At 51.3% G+C, this 19,902-nt stretch overlaps 1 protein-coding gene across 6 annotated transcripts in view; it reads right to left on the bottom strand.

Moving 5' to 3' along the window:
- The window catches only part of Wdr59 (WD repeat domain 59), a 241,877-nt gene that overhangs the window by 29,225 nt on the left and 192,750 nt on the right, over nucleotides 1–19,902 (bottom strand). For 2 of the 6 annotated variants that reach the window (XM_045767260.2, XM_045767263.2), the window contains one exon: nucleotides 11,929–12,021. The exons of the other annotated variants lie outside the window; for them this stretch is intronic. In XM_045767260.2, the coding sequence (XP_045623216.1) occupies nucleotides 11,929–12,021 (93 nt within the window). The remainder of the gene's footprint in view (nucleotides 1–11,928; nucleotides 12,022–19,902) is intronic. 6 annotated transcript variants of the gene reach the window in all.

Raw genomic sequence — 19,902 nt, 5'->3', positions numbered from 1 at the left:
AACACAGCCAGTCCCTACCCAGGGCCAAACAAGGGTCCCAAGCTCCAGCTGGCTTTAGGGCGAGGCAAATGCCGAGCAGCAAGAACCTCTATGGGAATGGTTCCCAAACGCCCCAAGGAAGAAAACCCTGTCACGCAGGGGCAGAACTCACAGGAAACTTAGGGGAAGGAAGCCCCTAAGCACATGCAGCCCTGATACTGATGAGGAACACCTGGCCACCGCACAACATATGGCAGTGAACGCAACACAAGGCAAACACCGCCTAGGAAACTGAGGCCAGAGAAGCATCTATCCTGGTTGACATCAGCTTACGAACTGATGCTAGGCGCGGTGAGGTCCAGGGCTTCCCCCTCCCCCTCTCGGGGCAGGGAGGGCTATGCGGACGATCGGTGCGGCAGTAAAGTGTGATGTTTGCTTGTTTCCATGGGATTGTAGGGAGTTTCTACCTCTCTGTTCGTTTTTTTGTTTTAGTTTTTTACCATGTGGGGTTTGTTTGTTATGCCTACCTTTCTGGGTGCCTAACCCCAGTCGATGGCAGATAAGGAAAACCCTAACCACAAGGGGGGTTTTCCAGGGCCATTGCTCACTGAAACCTCTCTCAAAGGGCCAGGTTCTGGCACTGGTCCCTGGTAGGTCTGAACTCCTTAGTTAATGTCCTGGTCTAATATAACATACATTAGCCCAATAAGCTCCAGGGAGCTGTAGGGGCTCCCCACAGAAAACCAGTGTTGAATGTAATGAAACTCCATTTTCTGGGTGAGACCTGGAGGCTCCCCAGAGCTATACCGGGCTGATGTGTATATATTAGACCATGGCAACAGTCAATCGAAGGAATTCTAAGCCTACCGAGGACCAGTGCCAGAACCTGGCCTCACTCAAGCGAGGCACGAGGAGCAATGGCCTAAAGACACCTCCGTGTAATTGGAAACAGTCTTTGTCTGCCATCTACCAGGACAGGCATCCAGAAAGGTAGGAATTCCAAAACAAACTACAGCTGATCAAATAATTTGCAAATCGAAAGCCGAACTAGCAACAGAACTTCCCAATCAAAACCAAGGAAAAAAGTACAAAACCCAAGGAAACAATTATGACGTCACCACAAATGCTGCGCATCCGTCTGCGCAACCCTACCCCCTCTCAGGGAGAGGGACGGGGGGGGGGGGGGGGGGGTCCCAGATCTCCACGCTGACAACTCTCCTCAGTTCAGAAGCCGAGTATCCAAAACGCGAAAAACCGCCGACTGGAGGGAGGGAGGGATGCCCGGGAGTCCCTGGGTTTCACTCAGAAAATGGCGTTTCATTACATTCAACGCTGGTTTTCTGTGGAGAGCCCCTTCGGCTCTCCGGAGCTACCTAACCAAAGATAAAGAGGGACTTATCTGGGAGGCGGTCATCACTCGCTCCTCAACTCGAAGTCGAGACCAATGGCTGCAACCCAAGGCTACACACGCCCGAGAAGGCCCAGGAACATTAACGAGATACCGTGCAGCCAGTAACCCATTCAACCTCCAAAAGCCCCGTGCCCGAATGTCAGCCCTGGACATATTCCCAAAAACAGCAGCCAAAGCCGCAAACTTACGAACGTCGTGGGCACGGGGATAGACCGCAGGGTGGCTGGACCGAATAATCCTGCGGACGACCTGGGAGACCCGAGCCTTGGAACAGGGAAGAAGGGAAACCAGGTCCACCCAAAGCGTGTCCCCTGCCACTGAGGCCGTGGCACGCAGATACCGGCGAAGAGCCGCAAATGGACACAAAACATGATGCATCCCCGACCGAACCAAACAAGCATGAACAACCCAAGGACCCCTTTGGAAAGCAGCAGACTGATTCTTCACCAGAAAAGAAGGAGAAACTTGCAAACGAATGAAGCGACCACTAGGACCGAAAGAGCAGAAACCCCTGCGCTGGAGAGCATGAAGCTCCTCGACCCAACCCCCAGAGGCCAATGCCAACAAGAAAAAGAGCCTCAGAAAACAGTCCTGAACCGAGGGGGCCACCACAAACCGAGGAGAAGAGAGAAAAGAGAGCACCCGGTCCAGCAACCAGGATGGCTCAGGCAGCGTATGAGTAGGCCGAAGGTGAAACAATGCCCAAGAAAGCTTGCGGAACGGAGCAGAAGTGACATCCACCCCGAAAGCAAGCAAGCTGCAGCAGCTCTGCCAGTGCCGCATGAAACGAGGCGACAGTATTTGGCACAAGATGACAGTCCTGAAATAACTAAGAGAGAAAGGACAAAATAACCCGATCAGAAATCGAAAACAACCTACGAAGAGACAAAAATTGCTGAAAGGACCGCCAGGAACTTTCATATTGCAGTCTAGACAAAGCTCGCAGGTGGGACACCATCAACTAAGCCACCTGATCACCATACAAGTGATGATACACCCGCGTCAAAAAGTCCAGACACGAAGAGTGGAGGAGAAGATCGAACCAGCCACATATCGGACCGGACAGATCTGCTGAAAGAAGAGGAGCCGCGAGAAGCCCCTCGGGTTCGGACATCGAGCAAGAAGCGCCTGAAACCAAGGCTAGCCCGGCCACCAAGAAGCCAACAGGACTACTCTCCCTTGATAAGTCTCCAACCAAGCCAGGATCGGGAACAACAATCGGACTGGAGGGAAGAGGTACAGGTAACTCCACTTCGACCAGTCCAGCCGAAAGGCATCGACCCCGACGGCTTCGCAGACTGGGAAGGGTGCCACATAAACTGGAAGATGACTCGACTATGCCGATGCGAATAGGTCCACCTCCGGGTGCCCGTACGTCTGGCAGAGCCAACCCACTCCCGGATGACCTGACAGAGCACAGGAGAAGAGGTCTGCCATGCCAGCCCAGATCCTCTGGAGGAGGAACGGCCCAACGCCACCGCAGGCCGGAAGAAATGACCTGAAATGCCTACTAATCGTGGGACCAGGTGAGAGCAAACAGCGCAAGGCTTCCCCCCCCCCACCCACCAATCGCCCCGTCAACAGGGCAACCTGCAAAAGGGCCGACGACCCCTACGAGAGCCCAACAGACGCTAAGAGCGATCACTGCGCCAACCAGACACCGACGGCTCCAAAGGAGGTGCCGGCCCCGAATCTGGCACTACTGGCTTACGATGACCAAAGAAACCCCTAGACCTGGCAGGACCTCCATGGGCCCCGGGAGAACCTACAAGTCCGACAATGGCCATCACCTAGACGAAGCAGTCTGCAGAAAATGCACCGCTGCAGACACTGCAAACAATGGACAAAAAGGTGATGAAAATCTAAGAGCCAGGGCCCAAGACGATTCCAAAATTTTTACAAGCACTGCCTGTCAGCATGCAAGGCGAGAAGCAAAGAACAGACACTGCCTCCCTCAGAAACGGCGCATACAACTTCACCAAAGCAGCCGGCGCCAGAGCTGCCGAAGCAAGCACATCGGACCCTGGCCTGGAATCCAGCTTCTTCGCACCCAGCCCGAAACAGTCTGAAGACAGCTCTGGCAGGGAAGAGCAGCGCAAGACCGAAGCCAAGGTGCCCACAGGCGCAGAAATCCTCGGCCACCAGGGATGCCGAAAGGGAGGGAACCTGCACGTGGCCGACATCATCATAAGAAAGGAAGGAAGTAAACAAGCATGCCTTTAGGTGCTCCAACTCACCTCCCAGGAAAACCTGAATGACCATAGGCAACTCTCGCCATTCAAGTGCGCATTCTGACAGGACGAATGCCAAGCCTTCCAAAGGAGAAAAGGCAGTCTGCCAGCCAGGAAGACTCCGGTACCTTGTAACGCACCCAATGAAGAAAAAGAGGAGCCAAATTCAAAATGAAGGTTTAATTATCGAGGCGTAATCCGGGTCTCGCAGGAGGTAAGCCGCAAGGGGCCTCCCACACCTTCCTCTGTGGGATGTGGGAAGTCAAAAACCTCCAGAAGGAGAGAACCGAAGAACCCAAGGGAACTCGGACATGAACCTGAGGAGGCGTTGAACTCATAACAAAATCATACAGGGAGGGGGATAGAAAAACCCCTCCCCCTGTAACAACAAGCCCCGCACTGAGGGGTACCAAACACCCAAGCAGGGACCAGTGGGGCCCAGGCCCTTCCAAGTCAACTCCTCCCCAGCCCTGGAATCCTCCACGTCAGGACCCGAGGCCGAGCCGTCCTCCAAACCCTTTCCCTTTGGAGAAAAAGCAGAGTCCAACAGAAAAGCAGGGATGAAGGGGGCCCCGCTGGCTTGACCTAAAAGCTCCGGCAGGAGGACCAGGCACGAATGCCTCCGCCGCCAATCCGGAAGGGGCAATCCCCGAAGCCACCCGAGTCTCAATACCAGTATAATACAGCGGGGCAGCTGCGGGGCATCCGGGAAGGCAACCAACCTCGCACGTTGCTGCAACCTAAACCTCGCATGCAACGCTAATGCTGCCTGCACCCAAATATCAGTCTCAGTGGATTGGGTGAATGGAGTACAAGCAAAGAGCACCACTTGCAGTACTCCAGGTCATAGGTGTCACTGACCCCAACAAGCAGCAGGGCGGAGGCAGACGGTGAGTGTCACCCCAACACAGGGGGACAGAGCAACCTTCAAACTCGCACAAGATGAGGTGGGACTCAGAGGTCTCCTACATTGGCTGAGCCCCAATGGGGGTTTCCAGGACCCTTAGGCTGACTGCTAAGGGAAGCCCAGACGAGGTACTGCTAACCGGTTATCCCAGAGCTACCAAGCAAACAATCTAAAAGCTGAACCCCTGCGATGTGTGCAAGCACGGGAACCTAGTGGAGAACCACCAAAAATATACCAATGGTCCTACCGCCACACCTGGCAGACCCCCCGCCAGGCAAAACAAAACAAAACCAAAAGAAAGACCCTGCAAAAGCACAACTTCTCCAGGAGAACAGAACCGGTCGTTATGCCTATATCAGACAGCTGCACAGTACCTCATGCCTCAGCCAGCGACGAAACTACCTCCTAACCCAAGGGAAAACAGGAGTATGAACCCCCAAGTGTGGGCAATCACCGAGCAGCGACAGAACCACATGGAGGTAGCTGTTCCTGAACGGCTCAGGGAAGATAACCCTGAAGCCGCAAAGGCAGTACTTACAGGGCACCTAGGGAAGGTGGCCCTAGGTGCATGCAGCCCCAGTACTCTTGTGTTACGTTTGGCTCACACACCACCAAAATAGAGCAACAACACCACACTGCAGTACTGCGCAAAGAATGGAGCCAGAGCGATCGACCCTCGCCAACACAACAGCCTCTTGAACTGAGGAGAGTTGCCGGCGTGGAGGCCTGGGATGTTGCACAGACATATGTGCGGCGTTTGTGGTGACGTCATACTGGTTTCCTTGGTTTTGATTGGGGAGTTCTGTTACTAGTTCAGCTTTTGATTTGCAAATTATTCGATCAGCAGTAATTTGTTTTGGAATTCCTACCTTTCTGGGTGCCTGATCTGGTAGATGGCAGACAAAGACTGCTTCCAATTACACGGGGGTGTCTTCAGGCCATTGCTCCTTGCGCCTCTCTTGAGGGGGGCCCAGGTTCTGGCACTGGTCCCCGGTAGGCCTAGAACTGCTTCAACTGACTCTTGCCACAGTCTAATATATACACATTAGCCCGGTATAGCTCCGGGGAGCCAAAGGGGCTCTCCACAGAAATAGCCTAGTAACCCATGCCATATTATTAGCCCTCCACATCACACACATTTGACTTTTCTGCATATTATATTTTTTGAAAACCCTTGTATTTTCAGAATGATACACTAAGCAAAGGTTTAATTTTCAAATCGCCACTCACATTACCAAACAGCACAAGAGTAAATCTATCTTTCATAGGCTTGTGAAAGATAGGCTTGTTTCACTTGTTATGTTGATGAAGTCCGGCCAATGACTTCTCCTCCTGGGTAATATATGACCTTTCAGGAAATCTTTTCCAGAATAGTCCTGTCTCATCACAATTAAACACTTGTTGAGGTAGGTATCTTGGTTATCTTGAGGTTATCTTGAGATGATTTCGGGGCTTTAGTGTCCCCGCGGCCCGGTCCTCGACCAGGCCTCCACCCCCAGGAAGCAGCCCGTGACAGCTGACTAACTCCCAGGTACCTATTTACTGCTAGGTAACAGGGGCATTCAGGGTGAAAGAAACTTTGCCCATTTGTTTCTGCCTCGTGCGGGAATCGAACCCGCGCCACAGAATTACGAGTCCTGCGCGCTATCCACCAGGCTACGAGGCCCTGATAGGTATCCCTCATTCTCTACAAAATCTTTAAATTCTTCAATATATCTTTCAGCCACTGGTTTGTCTGAGCTGGCAGCCTCCCCATGCCTCACAACACTAAGAGTACAACTTCTTTTTCTAAATTTCTCAAACCATTCCCCTGCTTGCCTTAAACTCTTTCATATCTGCACTTGTTCCAGGGGTTTTATTTACAAGGTCTTTGTGCAATACCCTCGCTTTCTCACAAATGATGGCCTCTGAAATGGTATCATCTGCTAACTCCTTGTTGTGTATCCAAATTAATAACAACTTTTCATCATCCTCAAGTGTTTGTGTTCTTTGTTTCGTGATTGTTGATACGCCTTTTGCCACTTTAGCACTCAAAATGTAATTTTTGTTAGCAAGTACTGTACAGTGCACATCATTGACATGGATTTGTTGTACTGCCTAGCTAGTTCAACAACACATGTACCATTTTCATGTTTACGAATGATCTCTTGTTTTTCGTCTATGGTCATTCTCACATGTGTTTTCTTGCTTTGAAAAACCTTACCACTGGCTTTCTTGGGACCCAAGGCGAGATATATAATAACAAATTTTATGTTCAAATAGCCAAAAATAAAAAAAAAACTGTAAATTCTTGCAAAGAATTCAAGCGCGATAGTCACTAGGTGGGAGGAACTGGTAAACTGAGGCACAATCGCCGTGCCACCACTCACTAGGTCGCCCATACGCGTATCAACAAACTCGTTTCGCGAGGTAAAGTTCGTAACCCAATTCAAATTTTCCGAAGAAATCGGGCTCATAACCCAAAAATTTCATAAAGAGGGGCATTCGTAAGACGGGGTACCACTGTACTTATAATATTCTTTACCTAAAAGTGGGTGTTTACGTACATCTGATGCAACATACAGTATATCAATTATTCAGCGGACAGCACGCTGGACACGTGATCCTGTGGTCCCGGGTTCGATCCTGGGCGCCGGCGAGAAACAATGGGCAGAGTTTCTTTCACCCTATGCCTCTGTTACCTAGCAGTAAATAGGTATCTAGGAGTTAGTCAGCTGTCATGGGCTGCTTCCTAGGGGTGGAGGCCGGGTCGAGGACCGGGCTGCGGGGACACTAAAGCCCCAAAATCAACTCAAGATAACCCTCAAGATAACTCAAGATATTCACCATTATCATTCTCTTCTAAAACCTTCTAGCATTCAATCTCTTAATAAAAACATTTATTGTTACAGAGGACTACTTGCTTTGCGAACCCCTCGGGGCTGAGACCCGTCGGTTACTGTGTAAGTTTGTAAACGAGAAATGTGGGGAAAAAATCTAAGGGAAGAAATTGACAAGTTCACAAAATAAATACGGCAGTATTTTGTTTGTATGTACTCACCAATAAAAGAAGTCCTGATCCACTTATTATGTTGATGATCATTGTTGATGTAGCATAGTTATTTACATGGAAGAGGTGGTGGTGGTCAATATTGATGGTGTTGGATTGACTGAAGTGGAGAATAATGGTGATAAGGTAACCTCAGATGTTGACACATTTGGGTCATAATGTGATGAACCAGGTGCAGGTGAGACAATGCCAGCTTTCTTGGAAGCCTTTGCAAAAGACTCTTTAATTAACATTTGTTTCATTCCCTTTGATCTTGTTTTCAAAAACTTCACACAAATTGAACTGGTCAGTTACACATTCAGTCACAAGTTAAAGTCAGGCAGGCATTCATAATCACAAGTCAGTCAGGCACTCATAGTCACAGATCAGTCAGTCATAACCAGTCAAAGACTGTTAGGCATTCACAATTGTGGTAGCAACCAGTCACAGTTTGTAAATAACATGAATCTGATGCTTACAGAGCACCAACATTATGTACTCTCACAAACCCAATGTATCTTCTTGTATATAAATAAGTCAGGGCAGTCAGTCAGTCAGGGCAGTCAGTCAGTCAGGGCAGTCAGTCAGTCAGGGCAGTCAGTCAGTCAGGGCAGTCAGTAAGTCAGGGCAGTCAGTAAGTCAGGGCAGTCAGTAAGTCAGGGCAGTCAGTAAGTCAGGGCAGTCAGTAAGTCAGGGCAGTCAGTAAGTCAGGGCAGTCAGTAAGTCAGGGCAGTCAGTAAGTCAGGGCAGTCAGTAAGTCAGGGCAGTCAGTAAGTCAGGGCAGTCAGTAAGTCAGGGCAGTCAGTAAGTCAGGGCAGTCAGTAAGTCAGGGCAGTCAGTAAGTCAGGGCAGTCTGACTCCAAGGCCACCATCTGGTAGGAAAGTAGCCGAGAACCTGAACCGTGATAATACCCATCTAAACAAATCTGGAGGGGGGGGGGGTATTTTTGGAAGGGTCCGATTTGGGGATGGGAAGAGGGCTAGAATGTAGCAGGGATGGGGAACCTGAGGGAATGTAGTGTGACCACAGCCAGTCTGTGATTGACCGTCCACCCGCCTGAACCCACCCATGCCCGCTTACCCGCTCCGAACCCACCCATGCCTGCCTACCCACCCAAGCCCGCCCGAACACACCCAGGCTTGCCTAAAAGCCCGCCTATCAGCCTGAGCTCACCCAAGGCTGCCTAAAGACCGCCCTCCCAAACCCACCCACCCACCCAGCCTGCCTGCCCACCAATAAGCCTGCCCACCAGCCTGCGCTCGCCCAAGCCTGCCTAAAGACCGCCCTCCCAAACCCACCCACCCACCCAGCCTGCCTGCTCACCAATAAGCCTGCCCACCAGCCTGCGCAGCAACCCCACCTAGCCTGCCCCCCCCCCATTAGCTTACCCACCAAGATTGCCTGCTAGTCAGCCACTAATTCATCCATCCACACTGCTGTGGATAGATGAATCGCTGGCCCACACACCCAGCCAGTCCACCAACCCAGCCATCCTCCCTACCCATGCACCCCCCATCCCTTGCCTGCCTTCTAGCTGGTCACCAATTCATCCACCTACCTACCCACCCAAAATTTACCCCCACCCCAGCCCACCTGCTAGTTAACCTGCCTGTCAGTCAGTCAGCCACCAATCCATCCATACATCCATCCACCCACCAACCCCATTATGCTCACCCACCTACTAACCCCGCCTGCCAGCTACCCCATCTCCCCCACCCACCCTCCCTGCCTGCCTGCCCACTCTGCCCACCCATCCACCCACCAACCAGCCATCACTGACACAATGCGTGCATTTGGAGCCAACTTGGTGCACGGATGTTCCTAGATTGTGCAGATATGTCCAACAAAGTCACGGAATGTACATTCCAGCTTTGTGACAAATAAAAACAATGGGAACAATGGGCCGTGAATCTGTGACGTCACAAGGTAGAAGGCACTAGAGTGGTGGTGCTCGACATGGTCAGGGGGCAAACTAGGCCATCTCCCACCACCCCCAGGTCGGCGCGATTACTGGCGGACCTCTTCCTTGCTTCCCGAACTTAGTTCGTGAAGCTTGAAACCCCCAACCACGATTGTGAAACTGGAACTTTCGGATAACTAAAGTTTGCAAACCAAGTGGTTGTCTGTATCAGGTGAGAGTCTGTTCCACTTTCTTTACTAAATGCTGAAAAATCACTTCAGAACACACTACATCCTTAACCTTCTTGGCTAACATTCTGGTGGCATCACCACTTTACTCTCAAATAATTAATTACATGTATGCTAAAACTTGCAAATCAAACTTATATTCAATGTTTATACAGCCATCATTATGAACCACTTATATTTTATTGCAAACTCCATGTCTTCTGCATACCACTTAACCCTTTCATTTGACAACACCTCCATACATTCCACACAGTTCACACACTAACTCTGGATTTGCCACAAGTTGAAACAAATAAGGACCCACGAATAGAAAATGAGACATCACATCAATTTTACAAGCTGCTTTGATTTTTAGTACATCAGTTTTTGGCCTTAGGGAATATAGTGTATGTGTCAAAGTGTAATATACTATTCAAGAAGATACGTTGCACTATCACCCATGCTCCCTTTCAACTGCATCACACACACATACATTTAACATACCTAGACAATCATTTGTGAAACATCCACCTACATATCATGATTGTTTCAGTCATTGCAATGTCAATGTCCCACATGCAATGTCAATGTCCCACATGGCACATTGTGTTTGTCACACAGTATTTTGAATTACTTTTCATGAAAAGGTAATTAGTCATTGCAATGCAGGATACCTAATTTACATTATCTTCTCAAAATCCTTCATTTCAAGTAGTAAGTTAAATTACAGCTGACCCAACAATTAGTGCATTGAATGACTGAACGTTCTTCCTTGCTAGTGATACTGCTATGGGAATTACCCAAAATTTGTTGTTACAGATACAGTATATTATAGGCCTATCTCATAAGATTTTTTCTAGGTGCATTTAAACCTCTATAATTTTTATTTCTATTATTTCATAATATCTTTAGTGCAACTTTACAAACTAGATTTTCCAACTCTTGAGCCACAGTATCATCCTCACTTAATTATCTGGGGTCTGATTGATTAAATGGAATCCTTTACGGAACTAATCACCTCGCCCTATATAGTTTGTTCAAGCCCTTTATAATCAATATACTATCGCTAATAACACCTTTACATAATTTGTATAATATTCTATTTCCTAGGAAATTTCTATGACCAAGTTTGTCACGAGAAGTCATTTCTATGAGGAGGCCTGGTCGAGGATCGGGCCGCGGGGACGTTGAGCCCCGAAATCATCGCAAGATCGCAAGGTAAGTTAAATTAATAGACAGAAGCAACTTATAATTGAAGCTTAAGCAGTTTTGATAATTTCATTTACCATAAATATGATTTGAGAAAGTTGTAAGCAGCTGTGGTTAATATCCCTAATATCCCTGTTATTAACTAAAGATGTACTGTATACAACTAATGTAACAAATTTGATAAGAGAGAAACAAAACTGCAAAAATGATTGATGTAAGTTACTTTTGCAGCATACATCACAGCATAAGTGATGTATATTACTTATGCAGCATACATCACAGCATAAGTGATGTATATTACTTATGCAGCATACATCACTGCCTAAGTGATGTATGTTACTTATGCAGTATCATACATACAGTACTTAATTAGCAGCTGCACGGAGAGCTATAAAAAGCAAAAACTGGATAAATTAAGGTGCCCCAAGGAAGTACTCTATTCTATTCAGGAAAAGTTTATGAATAACTCAAGTTCTGAGTAAGTCTGCACTCAAGTTAATTGACATACTCGACTCAAAGGTGCGAATGCTATTGGTGTATTGGGTGAGCTAAAATGGGGCACTAAGAAAGTCTGGCAGTGTACGAAGAGTGCATTTTAAAAAGATCACCTACAGTACAATAGAATAAAAGTGCCAAATTCATTTAATATAATCCAATTTACCCAAAATCTTGAGTGATTGGCAGCCTGAAAATATGCTGCAACGCAGTACTATGTACAATATGTATCCATTGTAAATAAAAAGAATGCATGTGTTTTTTAAATTATTATTATCATCATTATTATTATCATTATCATCATTATTACTATTAATGTCATTATTGCTGCATAATATTATGAACAAAAAGTGAATATGCATTTTTCAGTAGACGAATGTCCATGCATGAATAATGTTGGTCCCTTTTGTAATTGTGTACAGTACTTCACTACCTAACACAATATTAAGCCCATAAAATTAGCAAATACAGTAGTTGTAAAGCAAAGATGGCTTACTCCCTTTAGCAGTGTGCTTCTACGTTAGGTTCCCAAAACATTACCTTACCACCCCGAAGAAGGCTAAGACGGTCCAACTTAGCCCAAACTGACGATTGTCTCTGGTTTCGCTTCAGAGAACCATATTCTGCAATATGCTGTTAGGAAGACCCAATAATGAGGAGTAAAAAAGCAGCTTACATTTTTTATATCTTAATGGTGTCCATGATCCTGACTTTCGTGTCATAACCTAGAGGAATTACAGCAGTAAAGATATGTATATTACAAAATATGTACAAACATTAAGGATGCTTAACCAATTAACTTAATATATGGAAATAGAAACAGGTAATAAACCTAAATAACAAGCAAACCTTTGGAGATAGTCTGCTATAATTTTGGTTTAATTGCAATCATCATCAAGCAAATTTAATATTGACCCAAATTAAATATAGAAGCTTTATCTAAAGTAAGCCATTAAGTCAGTTTTAGCAGTGTACAGGCAATTCATGCTTTTTCACATATTTACTTATCAGAAAAATAAATGTTCTCTTAACTATGAAACAAGAGAAAACTACAAATAATTCTCACTGAAAATAAACAGGAAATATTTATTAAAACTATCAATAAGAATGAGAAAAATTAAACACTTATAAAAAACCAGCGTTGAATGTAATGAAACGCCATTTTCTGGGTGAGTCCCGGAGGCTCCCCGGAGCTATCCCAGGCTGATATGCTAATGTCAGACTTTGGCATCAGTCATGTGTATGGAGTTCTTAGGCCTACCGGGGACCACGGCCAGAACCGGGCCCCCTCAGAGAGGCAAGGGGAGCAATGGCCTATAGAAGCCCCCGTGTAGTTGGAAGCATTCTATGTCTGCCATCGACCGGAACAGGCACCCAGAAAGGTAAGCGCCCCAAAACAAACCCCTATTCTGGTTAAAATTGCTACCTAATACCGAACTAGTGGATAGAACTCCCCAACCGAAAACAAGCAAATTAGTGTGACGTCACACACTGCCGCGCCGCTGTCTGCGCAGCTCCCCCCTCCCCGGGAGGGGGAAGGGGGAGCCCCAGACCCCCCGCGCCGGCTACCCACACCTCAGTTCTAGAGGCTGGATGTCAAAAACGCGAAAAACCGCCGACCGGAGGGAGGGAGGGATGCCGGGGAGCCTCCGGGACTCACCCAGAAAATGGCGTTTCATTACATTCAACGCTGGTTTTCTGGGGGGAGCCCCGTCGGCTCCCCGGAGCTAACTACCCACAGACAGAAAAAGAGGGACTTACCCGGGAGGCGGTCGTCGCTCACCCCTCAACTCGAAGCCGAGACAACTGGCTGCAACCGCCGACCCAAAGCAACACAGGCCCGACGAGGGCCAGGGACATTCACAAGGTAACGAGCAGCCAGGACCCTGTTCGAACGCCAAAATCCCCGCGCCCGAATATCAGACCAAGACATATTCCCAAAGACGGCAGCAAGAGCCGCGAACTTACGAACGTCATGGGCACGGGGATAGACCGCAGGCTGGCTAGACCTAATAACCCTGCGGACGACCTGAGAGACCCGAACCCGCGAACAGGGAAGAAGGGAAACCGGATCAACCCACAGCGCGTCCCCGGACACAGAAGCTGTGGCGCGCAAATAACGGCGAAGCGCCGCAACCGGACACAAAACATGATGCACCCCCGGCCTGACCAACCAAGCATCAACCACCCATGGACCCCTCCGGAACGCAGCAGTCTCATTCTTCGCCAGAAAAGAAGGAGACGGCTGCAAACGAACAAAACTATCACCACGACCAAAAGAGCAGAAACCCCTGCGCCGGAGGAGAGCATGAAGCTCCCCTACCCGACCCCCAGAGGCCAAAGCCAACAAGAAAAGTGCCTTGGAAAAACAATCCTGGACCGAAGGGGCCACAACGAAACGAGGAGATGAAAGGAAAGCGAGCACTCTGTCCAAAGACCAGGACGGCTCAGGCGACGCATGAGCAGGCCGGAGGTGAAACAATGCACGAGACAGCTTGCGAAACGGCGCAGACGTAACATCAATACCGAAAGCAAGCTGAAGCGGCTCCGCCAGCGCCGCACGATACGAAGCGACAGTGTTAGGCATAAGATGACGGTCCTGAAACAACCACGAGAGGAAGGACAAGACCACCCGAACAGACAAGGAGCTAACACGACGAAGACGCAAAAAGAAACGGAAGGACCGCCAGGAAACTTCATACTGCCGCCGAGAAGAAGCCCTCAGGTGGGACACCAACAAGGAGGCCACCTGATCACCATAGAGATGATGATAGACTCGAGTCAAAAAAACCATACGCGAAGACTCGAGGAGAAGATCGAACCAGCTACGTGACGTACCGGCCCGATCTGCTGAAAGAGGCGGAGCCGCGGGAAAACCCTCGGGTTCGGACACCGAGCAACCAGCGCCTGAAACCAAGGCTGGGCCGGCCACCAAGGGGCCAGAAGGACAACTCTCCCCCGGTAAGTCTCTAAGCGAGTCAGGACCTGGAGCAACAGCCGAACTGGGGGAAAGAGGTACAGGAACCCCCACCTCGACCAGTCAAGCCGAAAGGCATCGACCCCGACGGCCTCGCAATCGGGGAAGGGCGCCGCATAAACGGGAAGACGCCGCGACCACGCCGACGCGAAGAGGTCCACCTCGGGGCGCCCGAACGTCTGGCAAAGCCAACGGAAGGACTCGTCGTCGACCGTCCACTCCGTGGAGAGGGGAACGAAGCGAGACAGGGCGTCAGCCAAGACGTTGGACACGCCCCGTACGTGAACCGCCAGGAGAGCCAAACCCCGAGAACTCAGCAGACGAGTCACCCGAAACGACCAACCCCAAAGAGACAAGGACCGCATCGAACCCCCGCGGTTCAGGCAATGAACCACCGGAGAGCAGTCCGAATGGAGCCGAATCGTCGATCCGCGGGCCACCCGAATCCTCCCCAGAGCAAACCACACTGCCGCGAACTCCCGCACCGTACTGTGAGCTCGACGGAAGGACGGATCCCAACGCCCCTGGCCGGCCTGGTGAGCACTGGTCACAAAACCCCAGCCGAGAGACGACGCATCCGTGTACACATCGAGCGAGGGCTTGGGTAGGCGCCAAGGCACTGAACCCCGAAAAACCCGAAGAGGAAGCCGGTGACGCAGCAACCGACGCAAGGCCCCCGGGGGTCGAACTCTGCGATCGCGAGAGAGGCGGAAGGGGGAACCCCGAAGGAACCAGAACAGCCGTCGAAGCCAAACCCGACCCGGCGGGTAGACCACCATCGCGAAGTTCAGGCTCCCGCACAGCCCCTCGAGCAACCACCGGGTGACCCGAGGGCCCTCCAGAAACAGACGAAGGCGGGACCGCAGCCGCAGGAGAGACTCCGGAGGGAGAGACAAGGAGGCGGTCCGAGAGTCCCACACGAGACCCAGCCAAGTCCGAACCTGAGAGGGAACCAGATGGGACTTCCTCCAGTTCACCAAGAACCCGAACCCGGCGAGCTGGGAAAGAACCAAATCCCTGGCTAGCAAGCAAGCTGACTGGCTGGGAGCCCAAACCAGCCAGTCGTCGAGGTAGGCCAACACCCGAACACCTAGGAGACGCAAACGAGCCACCACAACCCGTGTAAGGCGTGTGAACACGCGAGGTGCCAGGTTCAACCCGAACGGGAGACAACGAAAGCGGTAACTCAGACGCCCCACTACAAAACCGAGCCAGTCCCTGAACCGCGGATGAATCGGGACATGCCAATAAGCGTCCCGGAGGTCCAGGGACACCATCCAAGCACCCGGCTCCAAGAGGAGCCGAACCTGAGACAGCGTAGTCATCCGAAAGGAGGGGCAATGAACCCAGGGGTTCAGACGGGACAAGTCCAGAATGAACCGCAGGTCCGCGCAGTCCCGTTTCGGAACCGGAAACAGACGGGAAACCCATCTGAGGGACGACGTCGATTCGACGACGCCCAAGCGTACCCACTCCAAGACGACTCGACAGAGCGCAGGGGAAGAAGCCTGCCCCGCCAGCCCCGACCCCCCAAAGGGGGGAGGGGCCACCCAACGCCACCGCAGGCCGCGAGACACGACCCGAAAGGCCCACGAATCGTGGGACCAGGCGCGGGCGAACAGCGCAAGCCGCCCCCCCATCGCCCCGTCAAAGGGGCAAACCGCGAAAGGGCCGGCGACCCTTACGAGACCCAGAACCCCGCACAGCGCGAACACCGCGCCGACCAGACGAGGGAGGGTCCGCAGGAGGAGCCAACCCCAAACCTGACACCAGAGGCCTACCACGACGAGAGGAACCCCGAGCCCTGGCACGACCTTTCCGGGAAGACCCACCCCGGGACCCCCGGAAAACCAACAAGTCCGACATCGGACGACAAGCCGCCGACGCAGCCTGAATAAACTGCGCCACGGCCGACTCCCCAAACAGGAGAGGACAAAAAGGGGAAGAACGCCTAAGAGCCAGAGCCCAAGCAGATTCCACGGAGGAACCCAGCACCGCCTGCCGACACGCGAGACGGGAAGCATAGAACAGGGAAACCGCATCCCGCAAAATCGGCGTGAACAGCTTCAACAAGGCAGCCGACGAACGCGCAGCCGAGGACAAGGTGCCGGACCCCGGGACGGACCCAAGCGTCCCCACATCCTCCACGAGCCAATCCGAAGACAGCTCCAGGAGGGAAAAGAACCGCAAGGCCGAACACAAAAGGCCCCGAGCGCGCAAGTCCTCCGCCACGAGCGCCGCCGAAAGGGAGGGAACCTGCACATGGAGCTGAATAACGCCCACATCGCGGGGAAGGGCAGGGGCAAACAAGCACTCATTCAGGTACTCAAGTTCACCCCCCAGGAAAACCTGAAGCACCGTGGAAGCTTCCCGCCACTCCAGCGTGCGGGAACGACAGAAGGAATGCCAGGAATCCAGACCAAACAAGGGGCAGTCTGCTAGCCAGGATGACTCCGGAACCTCGTAACGGAGCCAGAAAGGGAACGAAGTCCCAAACCTGAACGTGGACGGATCCATTTCCGAGGCATAATCCGGGTCACGCAGGAGGTAAGCTGCAAAGGCCGCTCGCACCACACCAGGTTGGATGCGATAAGCCGAAAACCTCCGGAAGGACGGAACCGACGTACCTGGGGGAACACGGAACCGTACCCGGGGAGGGGCCGACACCAAATCCAACTCGTACGCAGAGGGGGGGAAAGAAAACCCCACTCCTTGTAACAATAAGCCCCGCTCAGTGGGAAGAAAAACCCAGGCGGGGTCCAGCGGGGCCCAAGGCCCCCAAGTCAGCCCCTCCCCAGCCTCGAGGTCCGTCACCACAGGACCCGAGGCCGAGTCCTCTCCCCAAGCTCCGACCCCACAAGACAAGGACGGAGCAGCCGGAAAAGCTGGAGGAAGGGGGGCCCACTGGTCAGACCCTGAAGCTTCGGCCGGGAGACAAGACTCGAATGCCTCTGCCGCCCCCCCGGAAGGGGCAACCCCCGAAGCTGCCCGAGTCTCGAGATCAAGTAACCCCTGCTCCGACCCCGAAACCCTCAGACGCTTCGGGGCCGGAAGCAGGGGCGGGGGACCAGAACGAACAGAAGGGGAAGGACGAGGAGGTGCGGACTGAACCAGGATCGAAGCGACCCCCACCCCCAAGTCCGGGTCTCGAAAAGCAAAGCGGGGCAGCCCCGGGGCATCCGGGGAAGCAACCAACCGAGCGCGTTGGAACAGACGAAACCTAGACTGCAACGCACGTGCCGCCTGTACCCGAATAGAATCATCAGAGGATTGGGTAAATTGAGTCACAAGCAAGCAGCAACACTCACAGGACTCAGGGTCGAAAGTATCACCGACCCAACAGGCAGCGTGGCAGAGGCAAAAACAATGAGGGTCACCCTGAGACAAGGGGACCGAGCAACCCTCAAACTCGCACACAGCGAGTGGGGACTCCGGGGTCACATCCATCGGACCCACGCGCCCCCTAGGGGATTCCCAGGGTCCTGAGCGTTTACTTTAAGAGGACTCGCGCTCAGGTAGTCCCAGGCAGGGTGCTGCAAACCGGCGCCCAAAACTACCAAGCAAACTTCTAAAGCTGAACCCCAGGGACGTGTACACTCACGGGGACCTAGCAGGGGGCGCCACCGAGGAGAACAGTGGAAGGGCAAAAACAAACTGAATAAAATGACAGAACCCCCCACCAGGCAAAAACAAAAAGAAAAGCAAAACCCCGCAAGAGGACAGCGAACCCCAAGGAACAGAGCCGGCCGCGATGTCGGGAATTACAAGCTGAGCAGCACCCTGCGCCCCTACCAGTGCAAACTGCCTCTTACCTGCCGGTAACAAGGGAGAACAGAACACCCAAGAGCCCAACAGGCGGCCGAAAAACCGAAAGGTAAAACGGACCAGCAGAGGCAGACCCCGAGGAGCCTGTGGAAGGTGGCCCCAAGCCCCAAGGGCAGTACTTACAGGGCACCTAGGGAAGGCAGCCCTAGGCGCATGCAGCCCGAGTACTGAAGATAACTCCTGGCTCTCGCACCCACAAAACTAACACCACACTCAAAGCACAGTGCAGTAGCGACACCGGAGCCAGAGCACACGACCATCGCCTATAGCATCAGCCTCAAGAACTGAGGTGTGGGTAGCCGGCGCGGGGGGTCTGGGGCTCCCCCTTCCCCCTCCCGGGGAGGGGGGAGCTGCGCAGACAGCGGCGCGGCAGTGTGTGACGTCACACTAATTTGCTTGTTTTCGGTTGGGGAGTTCTATCCACTAGTTCGGTATTAGGTAGCAATTTTAACCAGAATAGGGGTTTGTTTTGGGGCGCTTACCTTTCTGGGTGCCTGTTCCGGTCGATGGCAGACATAGAATGCTTCCAACTACACGGGGGCTTCTATAGGCCATTGCTCCCCTTGCCTCTCTGAGGGGGCCCGGTTCTGGCCGTGGTCCCCGGTAGGCCTAAGAACTCCATACACATGACTGATGCCAAAGTCTGACATTAGCATATCAGCCTGGGATAGCTCCGGGGAGCCGACGGGGCTCCCCCCAGAAAATTAATTAAAAACAGGCTGCTGAGCATAGTGAAAATATAATTTTTAAGCCTCTCAGATACTCCTTGAACCAGAACCATATGATATACACACAAGGCTATCACCTACCTTGTCCTACAAGGAATGCTGAAATGGTCTTATCATATATTTAGGGCAGAGACTGTATAAATCTAATCAACCCATCACCGAGTGACCAACTCTTAATAATACAAGTAAGGGGATCAATACCTCGAATATTCCTTGCAAATCATAACTAGAAATGCAAGATAAACCAGTTAATATTCTGTTAACTATGCAGAATCTTACTCAAGACAGAGTCAAAGTAGGAAAAAACCAGCAATGAATGTAATGAAACACCAATTTCTGAGTGAGCCCCGGTGGTTCCCTGAAGCTTCTATGCTGATACACTGCCAAACTACTAGGTGCCATCAGTCAAAGAGTTCTTTTCAGCCTACCAGGGATCACAAGTCAGAACCTGGTCCCCTCTGAGAGGTGTAGGGAGCAGAGGCACTTTGAAAAAAATAGTCTATGAATTTTAATCATGTCCGCCACCACCAGGGAAGCACCCAGAAAGTCAGCGGAACAAAACAGACCAATGGTGGTAAGAAGTGAGACTGCAACCTCAGAACTTCCAAAAGAACTCACCATGTAAGGGCACAAGCTTCTAAGCTGTATTGTCGACGATCGGGCCAGTCGTTACCCAAAATGTTCGCCTTTTGAGATGATCGTTATTCGAGGTACCACTGTACTTAGCTTTTGCCAATATGGCTTCAGACCCCAAAAAATGCCAGCGTTGAATGTAATGAAATGCCAGTTTCTGGGTGAGTCCCGGAGGCTCCCTGAAGCTATCTTACTGATCAAATGCCTTCTACTTGAGTGGCATTAGTTGCAGAGTTCTTTGTAAGCCTACCGGGGACCATGAGCCAGAACCTGGCATTCTCAGAGAGGTGAAGGGAGCAATAGCAATGAACACTTTACATTTAAAGTAGGTCATCTTGCCATTGACAGGGG

Source organism: Procambarus clarkii, chromosome 89 (assembly GCF_040958095.1).
Source record: "Procambarus clarkii isolate CNS0578487 chromosome 89, FALCON_Pclarkii_2.0, whole genome shotgun sequence".
In the NCBI taxonomy this organism is placed as follows: domain Eukaryota; kingdom Metazoa; phylum Arthropoda; class Malacostraca; order Decapoda; family Cambaridae; genus Procambarus; species Procambarus clarkii.
Note: the sequence above shows the minus strand (reverse complement) of the source record. Positions and strands in the feature narration are given on the sequence as shown.